General features: G+C 43.7%; 2 protein-coding genes across 3 annotated transcripts in view; one reads left to right on the top strand and one right to left on the bottom strand.

Moving 5' to 3' along the window:
- Positions 1-19453, top strand: part of LOC123830264 (sialic acid-binding Ig-like lectin 5) — a 37948-nt gene that overhangs the window by 8712 nt on the left and 9783 nt on the right. The window lies entirely within an intron of this gene.
- On the bottom strand, positions 1754-10267 carry ZNF175 (zinc finger protein 175). Of its 2 annotated transcripts, none has more exons than XM_045856317.1 (5): positions 10205-10267; positions 8255-8496; positions 7169-7295; positions 6814-6909; positions 1754-4458 (listed from the first exon to the last, which is right to left on the bottom strand). In XM_045856317.1, exons 2-5 carry the CDS (start codon positions 8402-8404, stop codon positions 2642-2644), a joined length of 2190 nt encoding a protein of 729 aa, XP_045712273.1. In that variant the 5' UTR covers positions 8405-8496; positions 10205-10267; the 3' UTR covers positions 1754-2641. The 2 variants fall into 2 exon arrangements, with proteins under 2 accessions (XP_045712273.1, XP_045712274.1); XM_045856318.1 differs by having other exon boundaries at positions 10170-10244.

Below are 19453 nucleotides of genomic sequence, written 5' to 3'. Positions count from 1 at the left end.
TTCTGGGTGGACAGGAATTTGGGGGTCGGCAATGACTCAACCCAGTACAACTGGGTTGTGGGGTTTCTGGGGCAGGTTCCTAATTATCTGGCCACTCCCTCTCTTATGTGGCCCCTTGAAGGTGATGATTCCAGAGAACCTGACAATGGAGCAGGTGGTGGGAAAGAACCCACTGGAAGAGCTGGGAGGCCAATACGAGCCACCTGACTGCTGGACACAGCACCACATAGCAGTAGTGGTGCCCTACTATGGGCAAGCCCAACACTGGCAGCACCTGTTCTTCCACTTGCACCTCTTCCTGCAGTGCCAGCAACTGCAATATGCCATCTATGTGGCAAACCAGGTGTGGTAGGAAGGGGGAGGGACAAGGGCAAGAGGTCAGAGGGCTCTGAGCATGGCCTTGGATAGTCAGAGCCGAAGTTGTCAGTCTGAGCTGAGAGTTTCTGGGCCAGAGAGTATCCAGGGAGCTGGATTTATGAGTCAAAATCTTGAATTGAGGGAAATCAGAGTGAAGGGCTATAGGTTTGGTCTTCACTGGCTGAATTTGGGATCAATTTGAATGACTGTCTGAGGGAAAGGCTCCATTTCACTGAGTCTGGGCCTCTTTGAGACCAGGGCTGGCCATATTGGGCAGTAAAGCTAGTAGGTAAATTAAGGGGGTGTGGGGGGTGGTGAATCAGTTAGATGTTTGTTTGAATCCTGGCCTTGTCCATTCTACAGGTTTCAGGTGCACAATTCCACAACACATCACCTGTATACTGTATTGTGTGTTCACTACCCCAAGTCTTCTTCCATCACCATTTATCTCCCCATATCCTCCCCTGGGTTGTGGGAAAAATTAATCGATATGATGTATAGCATCCAACAGGTGGTGGCACAATGGCGCCAACTCACTGGGCTACAGGAGATGCAGCCCCTCTACGCCAACCTCACCGTGGATATCATACCAGCCCCAGGAACCCCAGTGCCAAGCTGAGGGATATCTGGGGCCTGGAACAGAATCCCTCTGATGGGCTGCAGGGAAGCCCTCCCACCTGTCCCAGGTGGTTTCTTATTAAAGGAGTTTAATTAGCTTGCTGCTTCTCTCTGCATCCCCAATTCTCGCCCTTTCATTTCCATTCATTTATTCAGGGCCCCACTCAGTTTCAGCAAGCACTGGTTTTCTCTGCACAGTTCCAAGTACTTACGACCCATCCACCCACTTCTCATGCAAACTCGCAGGGTAGGCACTATTATAAACTTCCTTTTGCAAACCAGGGCAGATGAATTAAATGACTTGCCCAGTTGATGTAGAATCAGACACAGGAGCCTGGCTCCTGGGCATGTCCACTTAAAGGTTATGCTATTCTGCTTTTTGTGGTAAAAAAAAAAATAAGTGGGAAAATTAATAAAAATTGACATCATGTCCACATGATAGAAAACCATGCAGCATTGAACAGCTGTACTGTATGAAAAAGAACAAGATGCCCACATGTGTATGCTATTATTTGATATTTATAAAACAGGGGAGTTGCTATTCAACACAGTTATGAGCATAGTAATGAGTGTATGTGGATAACAAATGTTGGCAAGCTTCTTCTGTAAAGGGCCAGAAAGCAAATGTTTCTGGTTTGTAGGTAATAAGGTCTTTGTCACAATTACTGAACTCTGTCACTGGAGCACAAAAGCAGCCACAGACAATAAACAAATGAATATTAGTGTGTTCCAATAAAACTTTATTAAAAAAAAATGTGTCTGACCAGATTTAGCTGATGGCCAGTTTGCTGACTCCTAGTGTATTATGATTAGTAGCTCATATAAAAATATGAAAGAGCCCATAACCAGTCCTTACGCTGGTTATCTACAAGAGGCTCCTCATAGATGGGGGTGGAAAGAGAAGGTAGAGCTGAGCTAATCATGAACAAAGAAAAACTACACTACAAAGACCAGTATACATTATACAGTCACATTTATTCATTTACCAAAAATGTATGTTCATATGTCTATACAAACATTGACTGTGCAACTTCAGGATATAAATATCAATAGGAAATTTAACAAACAATTATATTATTTAAAAAGTATATAATCCATACCTCCTATTATGCAGTGGATTCTGTAGCAGATGCTATAGAACTGAGGGTGTGTATTGACCTGACTAAAAATATACATACATATATAAATATATAGATACCACATATACATACATCCATAATATAGTCCAATCATCATTCAGTTTGCTGGCACTTTAAAAAATATTAGTATTTCACATTAAACAGGGTTATCACTAATATGATTGCCCACAAACTAGCCTATAAGTAATCTGGTAAAAATCTTTTATCCCTTTTGAGAGGAATATTTTTCTCAATACATTAGCTGTGATTTCTTCCCCAGATGAATTTTATAATCTTTAACAAAGGTAGTACAAATATGGACACTTTCACTCATTCTTAAAAGTTCTTTTCTAATTCCCTTACATAAAATAATGTGTAACTTTGTGACATGCAGTGCATTTCCTAGTTTTCCTGAAGCATAAATGCTATAATGTACAACTAAATCTGACTCGTGAAATTTTTTTCATTAAGAGATTCAGAGTTTGTTTCACTTATGTATATTCAAATTTGTACTAGGTACTGATTTCCAGGTGAAGCCTTTCACAGAATTAACTGCTTTTGTAAGATTTGTCTCTGGCATGCATTGTTTGGTGTTTATTAAAATTTGACCTATTGTTGAAGGCCTTCCCACATTTAGTACACACATAGGGTCTTTCCTCTGTGTGAGTTTGCTGATGCACTTTGAGTTGTGGTTTCTTACTGAAAGATTTCCCACAGTCACAGCACTCATACGGTTTCTCTCCAATATGACTTCTCTGATGTGTCACCAACTCCGACTTCTGGATGAAGGCACTCCCACATGTGTAACAGGCAAAAGTTCTCTCTCTAGTGTGAGTCATCTGATGTTTATGGAAATTTGACCTCCCATTGAAAGCCTTCCCACATTCAGTGCACACATAGGGTTTCTCTCCAGTGTGAATTCGCTGATGTTCTTTGAACTGTGACTTGGAAGTGAAGGCTTTCCCACAGTCACTGCATTTGTAAGGCTTCTCTCCAGTGTGGATTCTCTGATGCATGCTGAGTATTGACTTCTGGTTGAAGGCTTTTCCACATTCACTGCATACATGGTGTCTTTCTCCAGTATGAATTTTCTGGTGTATATTGAGGTGTGACTTTTGGGTGAAGGTTTTTCCACAGTTACTACATTCATAAGGCTTCTCCCCAGTATGAATTCGATGATGTATATCAAGCTGTGACTTGGAAATGAAGGATTTCCCACAGTTGTGGCACTGATAAGGTTTCTCTCCTGTGTGACTCCTTTGGTGCACAGTTAGGTGTGCCTTCTGGATAAAGGCCTGCCCACATTTGATGCACACATAGGACTTCTCCCCTGAATGGATTCTCTGGTGCAAGCTGAGCGTTGACTTCTGAGTGAAGGCCTTCCCACATTCGCTACACACATACTGTCGTTCACCAGTGTGAATTTTCTGATGGATAATGAGGGTTGAATTCTGAGAGAAGCCTTTCCCACATTCACTGCACTTATAGAGTTTTTCTCTCATATGAGTTCGCTGATGTCTGAAGAGAGATAGTGTCTGGAAAAAGGCTTTTCCACATTCATGGCATTTATGGGGCTTCTTTCTAGTGTGAGTTTGCTGGTGTGTAATCAACTCTGATCTCTGAATGAAGACTTTTCCACATTCCTTACATATATAAGGTATGTTACCTGTGTGATCTGTCAGATAGTCACCAAATTTTGGTTGTGAGACAAAGGCTTTTCCACATTTGTTGCATTCCTGGAAGTTTTCTACATTATGGAATCTCTGTTGCTTGAGGAGATGAGACTTCATCTCCTTGTGGGTGAAGTCCCTCCCACATTCAGTACATTTATCTGGTTTCTCCAGAGTATGAATTTGAGGTTGTGTAAGTGACTGTTTGTGGCTGAGGACTTTGGGTTGTTGATTACCTCTGCAGATGTTCTCTCCTGTGTGAATATTCTTGTAGCTAGCATGGGAAGAGCTTTGGATGAATAGCTGACTAGATCCCACAATCTCATCAAGGTGTTTTGTGGTATTGCTTTGATTTTGACTATTTAATTCTAGGTTAGGTGTCAAACTTTTTACAAGTGAACATTTATGACGTCTTTTTTGTGAAGGAACAAGATGGGGCCTCACATGAATGATTTTCCCAGGGTCCTTATATTGACAACCTTTCTCTGTATTCAGTTTTTTCATGTTGAGGAAAGCCCTCTGATGTGAAGGTTTATTTTGATTTGGCTGATCTCTCTCTGTACAGCCAGCATCTTTCCACAGTTCTGCTAAAATGGAATACCAAGAACCATCTCTTGTGACCTTGCCTGCCATGTCATGAAATGAAGCTGTTCCAAAAATGTCCTGTTGTGGGGTATTAAGAACAAACTTCATTTCTAGAAGGAGAAAAAGATGAAAAAGACATGATGAATAGTTAGAGTGAGCACAGGGAGAGAGCTGAGTCCTATATAACAATGGTGGTGATGGTGGTGGTGAAAGGAAACAGTCTCACAGCCCTTATTATGTCAAGCACTTACCTATATAGCACTTTGCATTTGCCAGGCAATGTTCTATGTGACACACACATAAACTCATTTAAGCTTCCCAACAACCTATGAGGTAACTATACTCATTATCCCAAGTTATAGATAAAGAAAAGGAGGCACCAGATGGGTGGGTAATTGGCTGAAACCACTTTACTCACCAATGGGGAAAATTAGACTTGAACAAAGGCAACCTGGCTCCACTTATGTAGGCAGGTTAGATGCCCAGACCTGGTGGGATGACTACAGGATAAAAGATATAACAGACAAGGGTATTTGTTATAGGGCAACCTCTGTGAATAGCCAAGGCCTGAAGCAGGAGGCTCACAATATACAGGTCTTTGTGAAACTGAATAAAGGCAGCCTCACTTAAAATGGTGTCTCCAGGCCAAAAGGAGGCCTCTCACATATTACCACTGGAGGTTTATCACACACCCCAGCAGGGAGCATTGCACCTTGCATTCCCAACAAGCTTTAGGATCTGAATTGTCACTAATCTTCCAGCCCCCTTTTGTAAAAAAAAAAAAAATGCAAGTGCTGTGCCCTTAAAATTGCCTCCCAATGTCCCTATACCTCTAAGATGACATCATTTTTTCCTGACCTTCAAAAGCAGTCACTCTCTATGCCCCCTATTTTGATACTTATTGAGTAGTCTTCCATTAAATAGACATGATTAATGCCAAAAAAGCTAATGATTTTAACAACTCATGCTATTATCCACTCTATTCAATTACAATTTCTGATCCTTTGCATTTACTTCAGCAGGTATTTAAACTATCTTTCTAAAGTAGAGCAAAATATTCTTTTCTGCCCATCTTTAGAAATTCAATAATTGTTATACCCTTATGCTTAACACTGACATAATGAAAATTAAGTAGAGAGAGTACAAAATAGTAAAAGGATCATGTATAGAGAGGATCATCTAATAGACAATATATATTGCCTGTATATATTATATATGATGTCTACATTGAGAACATGAAAGCAGTGAAGTATAGGATAAGTAATGAAATTATTCAGGTACATTTTTAAATTGGAAATATATGGCCATGATGATAATATCACTGAAATAACTATATTTTTATGTAACTATTTTGTATTAAAATATTGTTGATAAAAAAGTAGTAAAATATCAATATTTGTGGTAATAAAATATGTCAACAGCAACTTGACATATTTTATGTCAACATCTAAACATTGGGAATCCACAAAGCTCCTTAGGAACAGAATAACCCAAGCATGAGAAAATAGAGAGCTGCTTTATGATGATACCACTGGGATCAGGAAAAAGGACCAGCTAAACTATAAGTGCAAAAAGAAAAAATATAGGATTTCTAAAAGAAATTAGAAGGCTGAGCTGGAAGAGCTAAGAAAGATAGAAGAATTTGACAAAGATATGTATATAAGGTGAGAAGAATCTGAGACTGGTGTGATGATTTCAATTTCTGATCTCCAAAATATAAAGTGAGTTATCCCATGGGAACTGTCCACCATGTAGCTAAACAGGTCAAGAGAGCACAGTTTAGGCACAGGGACTGGAGGGGTTAGTCAATACAGGGATCATCAGAAAACTATGAGGCCTAATGATCAGAATAGAATGGCCCTTTATGGCAATTCCTATTTGAAAGGATGACCAGAGGGAAGCATAGAGCCCCAAGCTGGAGACATCACCATTAGAGGAAAAAGAAGAAAGGAGATCCAGCACAGAAAAGAAAAATCAATGAATTCAGGGGGCAAATAAAAAGGAAAGTCTTGAAAGAATCCCATGGGCACAAAGGGATAAAATAATACAACAAAAGCAATATACACATGGAAAACCTACTCAGGTAAGAGATATGATGAGATCCTCTGACTATTTAGTTATGAGAAAAATGAAATCAAGACATAAAAAAGCCCTTTTACCCATCACATGGGCCATAATTGGAATTCTTGGGCACAGCAAAGGGGAGTATAGATTCTGCAGCCCATCTGAAGAGCAGTATGGTTTATTAGTCAAATTGAGTGTACATGTATCCTAATCAGGCAATCTCACTCCAGAGTATTCACCTAAGAAATTCTTATACCAGCTCCTATAGCACATTTACAAGATAATTAGCTATAGGAACTGGGAGTTAGGAAGCAACCTAAGTGTCCACCACTATGAAAATGGATGCATGTGGCAGGTTGGCTACTGGCTCACAAAGATATCCACATCTGCCAGCTACTCACCTTGGTGCCTCTGATGTGGGAGTTCAGCCTCGCCTATCCACAGCTCCTTGTCTTTCTTCATCCTGAAAATGACCTCTGGGTTGGGAATGTGATACCCTGTTAATAAGAAAGCATATTGGATTTGGATGTGGTCTTGGGCTTTAGAGGCCATTCAATGAAGCCTTGCATGTGCCCAGCAGAAAAGTCAATATCTTTCACTAAGAACAAAGTAACATTTAAGATGCCCAAAAAGAATGAACAATTTAGGACAAAACCAAAGACAAACCAATTACATCCTACAGATGTCCCACTGCACTCCACAAGGAAGGAAATCTCAAGGAGGCCCAACCAAGGTTCCCAGGGCATGTGTGCTCACCCACGGAGAAGAGGTGGCTATAGATCTCCAGCATCACGTCCAGGTACAGGCATCTCTGGGCAGGGTTGAGTTGCTGCCACTCTGCCTTACTGAAGTCCACGGTCACGTCCTCAACTGACACTGATCCCTATAACAACATACCCCAGTTCTATGAAATTAGTCATCATTGGTGAATGGGAAAGATACATGTATAGACAAGTTCTTAATGTTTTTGTAAATAGTGTTAATGTTTCTTTTAATGTCTTCTATTATAAAATGTTATTGTCAGGTTGAGATGATTTTTTAAACACTAATAAAATATATGATCTTTTCACAATACATTAATTCACAATGATAAAAAGCCATGCATTTATCATAACTTTTTAAAATAGAACATCTCTAATTTTAGTATAAACCTATCACAGGACAATGAATCACTAATTATTATGACCACTCATTATTATTTTAAAACACAAAGTGTCATAAAATATACAGAAAACCTTAGAATTTCAGGAGATCTTTAGTATGCCCAAGTATCCTGTTTTCTCATTCCTAAATATTAGTATCTATGGGCCATTTTTAAAACACTGATCTCTGGCATTTTTATTCATCCTTTAAAATGGGAAAAAACACATAGTCCCATGGTCCTTAAAGGCAGTTCTTGCTCTAGGATCCTATGACTCTGAAAACTATGAAGACAGAGGGGAAACGAGCCAACCCAACAGAATAGGAAGTAGGAGTCAGGTGGGAACCAACTGAGAATATGCAAAGGCCCAGGGGTAGAGGAAGAATCTTAGCCTGTGGTGAGCAGGAAGGATTTAATATATTCTCGTTTGTGGCTAGAGCTTCCCGCCCAGACCAGGGGCTAAGTTCTCTTCTTTCTTTGGCTCAGGGTTGACCCTCTTTTCTAACACAGCTTCCTTCACTGGCCAGTTCAGTTTCCTCTGTAACACAGATGGCCTGTGAATATGAGCTCACGTCAGCTTCCCGTGGCCCAGCTCAGCAGGAGGATCCAGACTGTCTCACTCACAGGGAGTCTAGATGTGGCTACTTCCTGTGTCTGCCCAGAAGTTCTAAACAACAGTCCCTGGGGCTGCCCCTGCTTACCTCACACAATTCATCCTGCTCCTCTGGACCCAGGACCTGGGGCCTTGGGGGCAAATTCACATCAGCAGCCATGTCCTCTCTGGGCTTCATCTCTTGGTCTCTCTTGCAGACAACTCCACTTTTCCCAGGAGCTTGAAGCTGCATGGGCATCTAGAGGCTCCAGTCCGAGCTGCTAGGGAGAGTCAGGCTGAGCCGTGAAGAGGGATCCTACAGACTTGAAGATGTTGCCTGACCCAGGGGCTCTGAAAAAACACCAAGAAGCCCTGGAAAGTCAATGACCACATAGTTGTTCATCTAACATTTGCTTCACACAAACATTTATAAGGGCCCTTAAGTAAAGGTCACTGTGCTAGACATTGTGTGTGCAATAAGCCAAGTTCAGAAAACTACAACTTGTTATTAATCACTGAAAAATAAAGAAAAGACCGTAAGATTAGACTACACTTAAAGAAGGTTTAGTTGCAGCTCTGCCACCCTTTTAGTGGTGAGAATATGAAGCTATTACTTTAGTTGTGGTTTTCAAAATGAGTTGGAAGGTTTTTATCACAGCCATTGAAAACCTTACATGACATGAAACTTATTAACCCCTGCCTGGCATGTGGTAAAAACTGAATAAAAATCAGCAAGTAGCACCTTGGGTACCTGATGCTGTTACATAATTCGCCTTAAGGGCATGCAGTCTGCAGAGGGAATCGGTCCCATGTCTGCCTTATTCTAGACTGCACACAGCTGCCACTATCCAGTGTGGTCCCCTACATGGGCAGCTTCCAAAAGCGTCATTTCTAGTTCCTGTTCCCTTCAGAGTGCTGAGACTTAGTTGGCCATGTCTGGCATGTCTAATCCAAGCTTCTGGACATTTCAGTGCTCATCTATAATGCCCCAGACAGCTCAGTCTTTTCTGACAAAAATTTAAATTCCCTATACTCAACCTCACCTTGACCTAAGAAAGCCTCAAACACACACCAGGCCCCCAATCCCTTACCATTTCTGGCCTGTCCATGTGAACTGCCCCTGACCCACCACACCCCAATGCAGTCTTGGACAGGTCTGACCTCCAGAAATCCCCAGTGAGTGGACCACAGGGATGCCGGATCTGGAAATGCCTCCCAGCCACTGACAAGGCCAGGCTCCTGAAGCCATTACTACCCTGAATGCCAATAAATGTGTCCCATAGAGTGTGATTTCCACAGAACCCCAAATAATCCCCACCACGGGGTTCCCAACAACGTGCCCCAAGAGGAAACCATCGCTGATCTGCTCAGCCGCCAATCCCTGACCTGTACCGTGTCCACAAGCACCCAAGGAGAGACCAACACTGAGGTGCCATCCATCCCTGAAGGACCCCAACACGCACTGCTCAGAACACAATGCAGCCGACAGCACAGGCCTCCAATCCCTTGCAACTCTGCACAGGGTTCCCATATGCTACCCTTAGCACCTTGCTTTACCAATTTCACAGGTCCCCAGCCACCGCTCCCCACCCAAGTGTTTCACAATGTGTCCCTCAAAGTCCTCCAGTCCCTGAAGCTTCCGGTCCCAGTCAATCACTGCCTCCTTCCATGCCCCAGGGAGCAGGTCGCTTCCCCAAATGTCCCCAGCACCAACTATTGTACTAAGGTTCCTAAGACGCACCTCAAATGAGCAAGTTTCATGGGCCAACAATATAAAATCTGATATTAAAGTACACTTGGAATTTACGTCACAAAAAAATACTTGTAGACCTACGAAAAAGACACAAAGCGTGAACATTAACGAGTCTATCTTCCAACTTCAATCGGAAACCTCCCACTTACCTCATAGCCCCTATCACTAAGAACTCCATCACTCACCCGGCAGATTCCCCCATCACTTATTCCCCAGCCCCCTTCACCTAACTCCCACATCACTCACACCAAGTTGATTTCACCTCACTAACCTCACAGAATCCCCACGGCTACTGTTCCAAATCACCTGAGCATCCCGCCTGAGACAGTTAGAAGCGGTTGACCAAGTATGCAGAATGGACGCTCAGAGCCGCTTCCTGGTTGGGTGAATTGTGCGTACGCTCACTAGAATCATTGAAGCCAAAAACTGCCAATAGTTATCATGGCGTCTTACGTTGCACTTCTATACCGCAGTTCATTTTCTTTCAGGGACTGACAGAAGATGACATGGCAGCACCCATGATGAGTATGACTCTGGAGGCCGCCATGTTCAAAGAACTTCCAATCCGTACAGCCAGGTTTTGCATTTGAAATCTCAAGAGTAAAATCTTGGGATTGTCTCACATTGGCAGGAGACCTATTCAATACCTGTGGATGTCTATTTCTAGGAGAAACTGACATTATATATTCTGGAAAATACCCTTTCTCTGTATTTTCACACTAATTTAAAGTCCCACTCTCAGAGTCCAGATATCCTGCCCCTTCTTCCCTCCCACAACTCTGCACAGAGAAACTAACGCAGACATGTTGGGAACCCAAACGGTGTTGAGTTTGGCAGAACTCCCCTCCATTGCCAGATTCCACTCGGGGCAGCTCCAGGACCTAGGCTCTGGGCTTGGCTCTTCAGGGTCCAACTCGGCCTAGAGAGGGGCTTGCTGTTCATCACACAGGCAAAGCACAGGGATTAGCCCTTCTTCAGTGCCCTGCAGGTGAGAGAACTAAACGGTAGAGACAACAAAAAAGGGAGGCAAAGACTCTGGAGTTTATTGCTTGGGTTTGAAGCCAGATGTTTGGGCAAGTTTGGGCAAGTTAGTTCACCTCTCTGTACTGCAATTTCCTGTTTCAAAAAATCGTGAGGATTGGATAATTAAATAAATGATCACGTGCAAAATGTTTACAAGAGTGCTGTTACAGAATAAGAATGAGTTGTCACATGAGAAGAATAATACTTATTTCATCCATTCAACAAATATTTATTAGATGTCTATGATGTGCTCAAGAAAAAATTGCTTAAGGTCAGTGTTTGCAAAAGTGTTTGAGGATTTCAACATTTCCCCCCCAAAACCATTAGTAAATCCTTTGATGTTCAGTGTGTTCTCTTTTGAATCAGCATGTCATCATTCCTGTTGCTTTTATTACAGCAATGGGTCTAACTCTTCCGGATCCTCCCAAATTTGTGGTTTTGGCATATTTTCCAAACATCATTTTTAAACATTGACCTCATAAAATCTTGCATCTCTTGAAAAATTTGCCACTTTGTTATTCCTTTGCATTGTATTTGCATTGTATTGTAGGAGGTTTTCAACATTAGACAGAGACTGACTGAGGTAGATATTTGTGATATTGGGAATTATCATATGAAATATCATACAAAATATTTTAGCCTTCATCCCTGTTTCTGGCAGAGCTCCCCAAACCCTTGGAATTTCCTAAGTGATGAAAGGGATAGACAGGTCTTTTGTTATGATGAAGTAACTTTGGGAAAGCACCTAAGAATGGAGGCTGGTTGCCAGGGGAACCAACTAAGTGATTAGAGGGTGGGAACATTCAATCCCACACCACCCCTCTCCTCATCAATGGCCAATGATTTAACCAACCATGTTGATGAAATGAAGTCTCCATATAAACTCAAAAGGGCAGGGTTTGGATAGCTTCCAGGTTGGTGAACATGTGGAGATTTAGGAAAGTGGTGCACTTGATGGGAAAAGATACGGAAGCCCTCTCCGCACACCTTGCCCTGTGCATCTCTTCCATCTGGCTGTTTCTGAATTTTATCACATTGTCTGGCTTAGGAAGCTCATATACTCAGAAGGGAACTCATGGCTTCATGGAACTACAAGTCAGGTGGTTTTCAGTGAAGAAGCTCAGCAGGCCAAGCACTTATTGGGTGAGGGAGGGAGGCAGAATGAGGAGGGGAGATGTCATGGTCTCAACAGATGAAGTCTCAGGAGGTAAGGGGCTGGGTCATGTGTGAAAAGGCTGAATCTTCAGGACCTGCTGCAAAAGCCCATGTGGCTCTAAAACCCAAGAAAGAAGAGGTATGAGAGGAAGGCAGAGGAGGGGTAGTGAGAGCAGCAGATGGCAAAGCTATCTTGGTCCTCTCTGGGAGACCAAAACCGCACTACAAAGGTAGAACTTGTGGGGAATCCCAAGGAGGGTCTATGAGGCAGGCTCCTCCTTGAACCTGTGGGTGAAAAGGGGCCATATACTAAACCTGGCAAGCTCAAGGGAGGCCTGCATGGTGGCCTTACAAGCTCAGAGGTCTAAAGTAACCACATGGGATGGTTTAAAATGAAAACTTCTTATCTAAAAGCGAGTTGTGGTGGGTAGTCATGTCCTACGCTGATATCTTTTTTGGTATAGGTTGATCTTTACCTTAAGTGAGCTTGTCTATTATCTTTTTGCACCTATGATAACATACCTTTGAAATTTAAGACCCCTTTTTCCAGAACCCTAAGAGCACAATCTCCCACTAGGGCAAGAGACCATGAACCCCTCATTGTTATCCTGTTGCCCAAATGCTAACCTTATGTAGTGCGAATGTTGTTAACTATCCTATACCCACCAATGTAAAGGAAGTATTTGTCTCTTTTTTTTAAGGTTATTTATTTTTAGAGAGGGGAAGGGAGGGAGCAAGAGAGGGAGAGAAACATCAATGTGAGGTTGCCTCTCATGTGCCCCCTACTGGGGACCTGGCAGGCAGCAACCCAGGCATGTGCCCTGACTGGGAATCGACCTGGTGACCCTTTGGTTCGCAGGCTGGCACTCAATCCACTGAGCCACATCAGCCAGGTGTCTCTTTATTTCATTCTTAATCCAATTTCAGGGATTTCCCTGCTTCGCTTCCTCCTACCTCCCTAGGCTACCACCAATGGATTTCATGTAACCCACCTTATGCCTCCTCCTTTGATTGAAATGTATAAAGCAAACTACAAACCTGCCATTCTCTGGAGCATTTCCTCAATCCATTGAGCTATCACTTCCTGGAAATTGTCAGTTTGGCTTAAATAAACAAAAAAAATTCTTTCAGGTTTGGACATTTCTTACATGACACTCCAAACTCTGTTCTATTAAGTGCTGGCCTTTGTTTTGAAGCATCAGGCACAGGAACAAGAGGAGTTTGGGAGTTATATGGCCAGTGCTTCACAAGGCTCCATACATGCCTCAGACCTGGGCTGAGGATGAGTATGGCATGGGAGTATTTGGTCCCAGGTGAATCCCCTGCATGGAGCAAGAATTACCCAAACTCCTGGCTCTCCTGAGGGAAGGTAGCAGAGGATTTCTGGGGGCAAAAGGTGGTGGGGTCTGTGTGGGGAGAAGTGAAAGGAACAGAGCCCACTTCTGAAGTATTCGCGAGGTGAATTAGGCTTAACCTTTGCTCTCCCTGCAGTGGTTTGGGGGATTCCTACTGGAGAGAAGGATTTGAAGCAAAGGGTTAGATATAGATGCCAGATGTCTGCCACAAAGTGCTGATCAGATGGTGTGAAGGGGTTCTGAATAGGCCCTCCAGTCTCAGAGATGTCACCCTTGCTCTACCACTGTCCTTGCAATGGAAAGTTGAGTGGGCTGGGGCACAGAAGGGGTGGGGGGAAGCTTCAGCTCAATGTCAGAGCTACATGTGGGGCTCTCCACAGTGTCCCTAGAGAAGCATGCAGGGTGTGAGCTGCAGGTGCCAGGGTCGGTCACTGTGCAGGAGAGCTTGCATGTCCTGGTGCCCTGTACCTTCTCCAACTACCCCTCAGATGATGGAATCACGTGGACCCACCCTCTATTCTTCTAGTCCCTGGAAGGAGCCAATATACATCAGGACCCTCAAATAAACAAACCAGGTCAAAAGCTGTAAGAGAAAACCCTGGGCAGTTTCCATATCCTCAGGGATTCCCAGACTAATAACTATTCCCTGAACATGCCAGCAGGAAAGATGGCGAGGTGTACTTAGTCCTGTTGGAGAAAGTGGTGCTGGGCGATACTCAGGGAAGCCAAGAGAGGCTTCAGCTCAATACTGGAGTCCAGTTTTTGTCATGGCCCAAGAAGGGATTAGAGAGTGTGACAGAAGGACTTAGCAAAGCACAGTAAATTTATTAAAGTGATATTACTCACTCAAGAAATGAGAGGGTGCAACCTCAGAGAACAAGATGGGGTCTGGGTGGAAGGTTTTTATTAAACATGGGCAAGGGGAGCAAATAGGGTGGTGCCCAACTTCTGACACTGGGACTGCTGATATGGCTCATCCTTTTCCCTCCACTCCACATAGCAACTTCTTTCTCTTTTTCTTTCTCTTTTCTTTTCTTTTCTTTTCCTTTCTTTTCTCTTCTCATCTTTTCTCTTCTCTTCTCTTCTCTTTTCTTCCCTTCATTCATTCATTTCCTTTCCTTCCATTTCTTTTTCCTTCTTTCTTTCTTTCTTTCTTTCTTTCTTTCTTTCTTTCTTTCTTTCTTTCTTTCTTTCTTTCTTTCTTTCTTTCTTTCTTTCTTTCTTTCTTTCTTTCTTTCTTTCTTTCTTTCTTTCTTTCTTTCTTTCTTTCTCTTCTTCCTCTTCCTGCACCTCTTCTTCCTCCTCCTCCACCTCCTCCTTCTTTTTGGTCCCCTCAATTACAGGAAATTTCAGAGGAGGAAGCGGGAGGGCAGGGGGAGGGGGCCCACAGGTGGTCAGTGAAAGTCACATCTCCAAAGTTCCAGCCAAGACGGAAAAGGGGAGGGGTAGGGCTTGGAGGCCTTTGTTCCCTTTTCTAATTTTCCTGCCACAAGGGGGCCTGTTGTGAAGTTCAGTTTCAAGTCTCTTTCTGAATGGGACAGTTGGGCTGGGCCTCTACTCAGAGTGCAGGAGGGGGCATCAAAGTGAGAGTAGAGGTGCCAGGAGCCTGAGGCTCAGAGGATGGTATCTTTGGGGCTTGTGCAGAGGCCACTTCCAGAGTCACACCCTGGAGTCCCCTCTCTGTGTCTTGGGTTTCTTTCTCTATCCTTTTCAGCCCTCATCTAGACACCTGACATTCACCTCTCAGCACCTCTGGAGTCTGGCCATCCTGGGGCCCTAATTTGCTCCATGTCAGCACCCTGTGATTGGAGGAAGTCCCTCACCTTCTTCTGAACATGGAACACACATATCTGCCTGGGTCCTGGGATAGTTCTCTCATCAAGATCACCATCATACTGTAGACAGGCATGAGCAGAGTTGGAAATACAGGCCAGGTGCAGAGGGTCATTAGGGTGGACAGCCCTGAGTTCCTAGCAATGGGCAACAACACAGGCCCTTGCATGACCACTCCCTTAACTATTAACCCCACAGAAAACATCCAGAATTCAGCTGCATTTCAGCTTCAGGCCCAGAAAAGCAGCAATGTCATGGCTGACTTCAGGACTGATGCATTCATTGAGATCCTTTCCCGAGGCCTCCAGAGAAGAGTCTTCGGGACGGAAAACCCAGCACGGTTCCCTCTATGAAGCACCCCTGTGCCTTTCCCCACCCTCTTCTTTTCTAGGGGTTCTCAGTCTCTCCCTGATCACACCTCCAGACTTTTCTCCTTTTCCCTTCTTCCTCCCCTAGGTGTGTTTTCTTTGCCTTTCTTTCTCCTAAGCTCCAAGGACCCCTGTAACTTGCACCTGTAACTTGTCTCCTGAGCCCATTTCTTCTATGGCTCACTTCTTCTACCTCTATGTCTCTCTAAATAAACTTTCTTTTAGAACTTGAGTCTTGGCTCAGAATTCTTCTGTTAGCCAGAACTCAAGAACAGAGGTTGCTGAACCGAGGCCTAACACCTGGTGCTGTTTTTGCAGCCAACCATCCCATGGCCCTGGCACCATGACACCCACGTCACCTGCCAGGTGCCTTACTGAGGTCTCATGTGACCACAGAAATAACCACTTAACTCCGTGTCTTCTGTGAGTCTGGGCCATGGCTTGTGGGTCATTGTGGGTACTGGCAAAGAGTCAGGGCCTGGGGTACTTGGGGATGCATCCTGGATTTTGGACAGCAGAGGGGGACCAAGAGGATGCTAAAACTGAAACTAACCTCAAAACTGAAGGAGGACATGTTGTCTTCTGAATTCAGATGCTCCACAGAACCTGACCACGGGTTTTTGTGATGCCTGTGAAAACAATACAGGAAGAAGAAAACTCCTCCTTTGCAGGGCTCTGATGGAAGGACAAGGTGTCTGTTGCACCTCAGAACAGACTCCATCTCTTGGGGTTTGCATGGTAGGAGGGCTGAGATCAGAAATGCAAAGTACAGGTACTAGAATGCTCCCTACCTCCTCTGTCTACTGTTATCAGTCCTGATTCTCATCACCATCACAAAGACCTTCTTCTTGTCAAATCTTATAAGGACTTTCCATCCTCACTTCTCTGAACCACTTGAAGGGATCTTTTGTTTTGGTAGCTGACTTAAACTTCTCAGCTCCCTCCCCAAGAATCACATTCAAGCCTCAGATATTGCCTCTTTTATCCTAACTCTTCACCCAGCCTCTTTAGTTTTCAATACTTTCAATATAATTATTTCCCTCAGGCAGTTTATTTGTATAGTCTCATATATTCAAAGGGTTTAAAAGAGTATGTAGTAGAAAGTACCTCTGCCACCTCTGCTTCCTGCCCCAGATTCCCAGTTTTCTTTGTGTGAGTCATCCATTCTAAACTGTATCTGATGTGTTCATCCAGAGACACTTATGCATATATAAGGATACTTATATATCTATCTTTATGTGTAGATATAAATATAGATTTTATGTGAGCATTTCTGTGTATGTATGAGCATTCTTTTAGACACTAAGCATCCTACACACATTGATCCATATCTCATTTTTAGTTTTTTAAGATTTTATTTATTTAGTTTTAGAGAGAGGGGAAGGGAGGGAGAAGGAGAGAGAGAAAGTGTGTGGTTGCTTCTCACGTGCCTCCTACGGGGGACCTGGCCCACAACCCAGGCATGTGCCTGATTGGGAATCCAACCGGTGACCCCCTGCTTTGCAGTCCAGCACTCAGTCTATTGAGCTGTACCAGCCAGGGCTGTATCTCATTTTTAAATTAACAATTATTCTTGGGGATCCTTCCATGTTAGTAAATAAAGAACTTTACCCTTTTTTTTTTTTACAACTGAAAAGCATTCCACTGCATATGTGTATACAATGTCTTTAAACTAAGGCATACTGATCAGGAAAAAAAAAACTTTGGTTACTTATAAATGACACTACAGGGAATAATGTTGTACATCTGTTTTGCATCTGTATGAATTTGAATTACTCAATGAAAGGGCACATGCATTTCTAATTTTGATAGACATGGCCAATGGCTCTCCAAGAGGTTGAACCAGTTTGCACCCCCACTTCCCTGCAGTGTTAGCCTCTCTGCTTCACTCCAACCTCAACAGCAGAGGGCGTTAGCAATCGCTTTGATCATTGCATTCTTACTGATGAAAACTGTACCTCACTGTAGCTTTAAGTTGCATTCCTCTTGTTAAGGGACGGTGAGCATTTTAGAATAGGTTTCATAGTCACTAGTATTTTCCATTCTATTCTGTTCTGCCATTCTATGAAATGACGGTTCATATAATTTTTCATCGTGATTAGCTTATACAGTATTTTTTTAAGGATTTGAATAAGTTCTTGTGATGTTGGGAAATACAGTCATTGGCTGTAATATAATTATGAATTTCTTTGCCCAGTTTATTATTTTCTTCTAACTTAGTTTGGCTTGGGTTTGCCTCCAAATGTTATGTAGTTGAGTTTGTAAGTCTTGAATTCTAACTCTTTTTCTTAAACTCAGGTCTCCATCCTGCTTCAGTACCAAGGACAGCGCCAGCTCCCATTTGGGCAGCTCATCAAGGACCAGACTGTGTCTTGTTCCTCCCCCCAAAAAAATAGCGCCCCCCACCGGTGGTGAAAATCCAATAGGAGAATTGGGAGAGGCTTGGGGATGGAGGATAAACAGGATAGGCTCCTTCTCAGACACCTTGCTGATGTCGAGGGGTGAGTAGGGACTCCAGCCCCCAGGGTTGGAGGGTTCTTGGTTTTGCAGGAAATAATTCAAGATGCAAGCCAGCACAGATTTTTAAAGAGGAAGTCAGTTTTTTGATCAGAGAGAATAGGCAAAAAAAGCCGCCTAGAGACAGACAGTGGTGGACTCTCCTCACAAAAGCAAGAAGAGAGAAGTCAACCATCTCTGGAGGTGGAGCTTGTATCTGTTCGTAGTTTCTATGAAAAATTGCTGGTATGGGAACTAGAGTGTGGGTGGGGCTGGGATTAACTCTGACATTTACAAGGTGTCTTTTGTGGTCTGTTTTCCCTTATGGTATGGGTAAGTGCTAAGGCATGGGTGAGTAGCTATCAATCCAGCTCTCCAGGAATTTTCTGGTTCTGGAGGCTCCTCGGAGGCAGCGCGAGGCAGGCCCCTGACTTAACTTTCTTTGATTTCAATTTATATAGCTCTCATACTCCTCTCCTCTATTATTGCCACCCTGGGAGACAGGGTCCTATATTCAGCTAGAGACGGACTGCTTCCATACCCTTGGTTTCTTGATGCTTAGGGCAGACTCCACCCCCAATCTCTTTAGAAATCCCTCCTTGTCTGAGGTAAATCCCCATCCCCTCCCCCTGTACTTCTCATAGACAGGAAGGGCGTCTCTCTCTGACATGCTGATTCCCTCTTTCTCTCTTCCTCTTCCTCTTCTTCTCCCTCACCTGTCCCCCTCTTTTCCTCTCCTCTTCTCTTGCCCCATCTCTGGCTGGTGCCTACATAGAGATCTGGAAGACAGAGTACAGAAGCACGTGGTGCCTTACTGTCTATTACTGCCTATAGCTCTGTGCCAAATCCTGAAAGATTTTTAAAAATGCGCCTCATTGCCTGCAGGATGATGAAGAAAAGAACTATCAGGAGGTGGAAGGAGGCCTTGTCTTGGAGGTGATGGAAGACATGCAATGTGGAGACATATGAGGGACCTTGCTTAGACTGGGAGAGCTCACAGGTGTAACCTGATAAATGGGTGGCTGCAGGAATGATGTAATTAGGAGAGGGAAGGCAGGTGGTCAGTCACCTGTGGTGGGGAGGCATTGTGGAGGCTGGAGAGGTTGTGGAGAAGACGAGCAGGGATATTTTGTACTCGTATGTGTGGGGCTCACAGGAACTGTGAGGAGGGCTGGCATCCAGTCATCTGTGATCTCCCCCTGAACCCAAACCGCCCACCCAGGACTGGCACTGTAGTGAGGGTCCCAGGGTCAGTCCTAGACTCTGTCCATAGACTCCCTGGGGAGATGGATTCAAGAGTTCACCTAGTGCTTCCTGTGGCCATC

The sequence above is a fragment of the Phyllostomus hastatus genome, unplaced genomic scaffold, assembly GCF_019186645.2.
Source record: "Phyllostomus hastatus isolate PE091 unplaced genomic scaffold, TTU_PhHast_1.1 phas_scaffold_1224, whole genome shotgun sequence".
NCBI classification, from domain to species: domain Eukaryota; kingdom Metazoa; phylum Chordata; class Mammalia; order Chiroptera; family Phyllostomidae; genus Phyllostomus; species Phyllostomus hastatus.
This window is presented reverse-complemented; position numbering and strand designations above follow the sequence as displayed.

What these genes read in the sequence shown, in the direction of transcription:
- ZNF175 (XM_045856317.1), bottom strand. Translation starts at nt 8,404, where the DNA reads ATGCCCATGCAGCTTCAAGCTCCTGGGAAAAGTGGAGTTGTCTGCAAG. An exon ending in TAGCCACCTCTTCTCCGTGG is followed by an intron (nt 6,910 to 7,168) that starts GTGAGCACACAT and finishes TCTTATTAACAG; the next exon opens with GGTATCACATTCCCAACCCA. An exon ending in CCCACATCAGAGGCACCAAG is followed by an intron (nt 4,459 to 6,813) that starts GTGAGTAGCTGG and finishes TTCTCCTTCTAG; the next exon opens with AAATGAAGTTTGTTCTTAAT.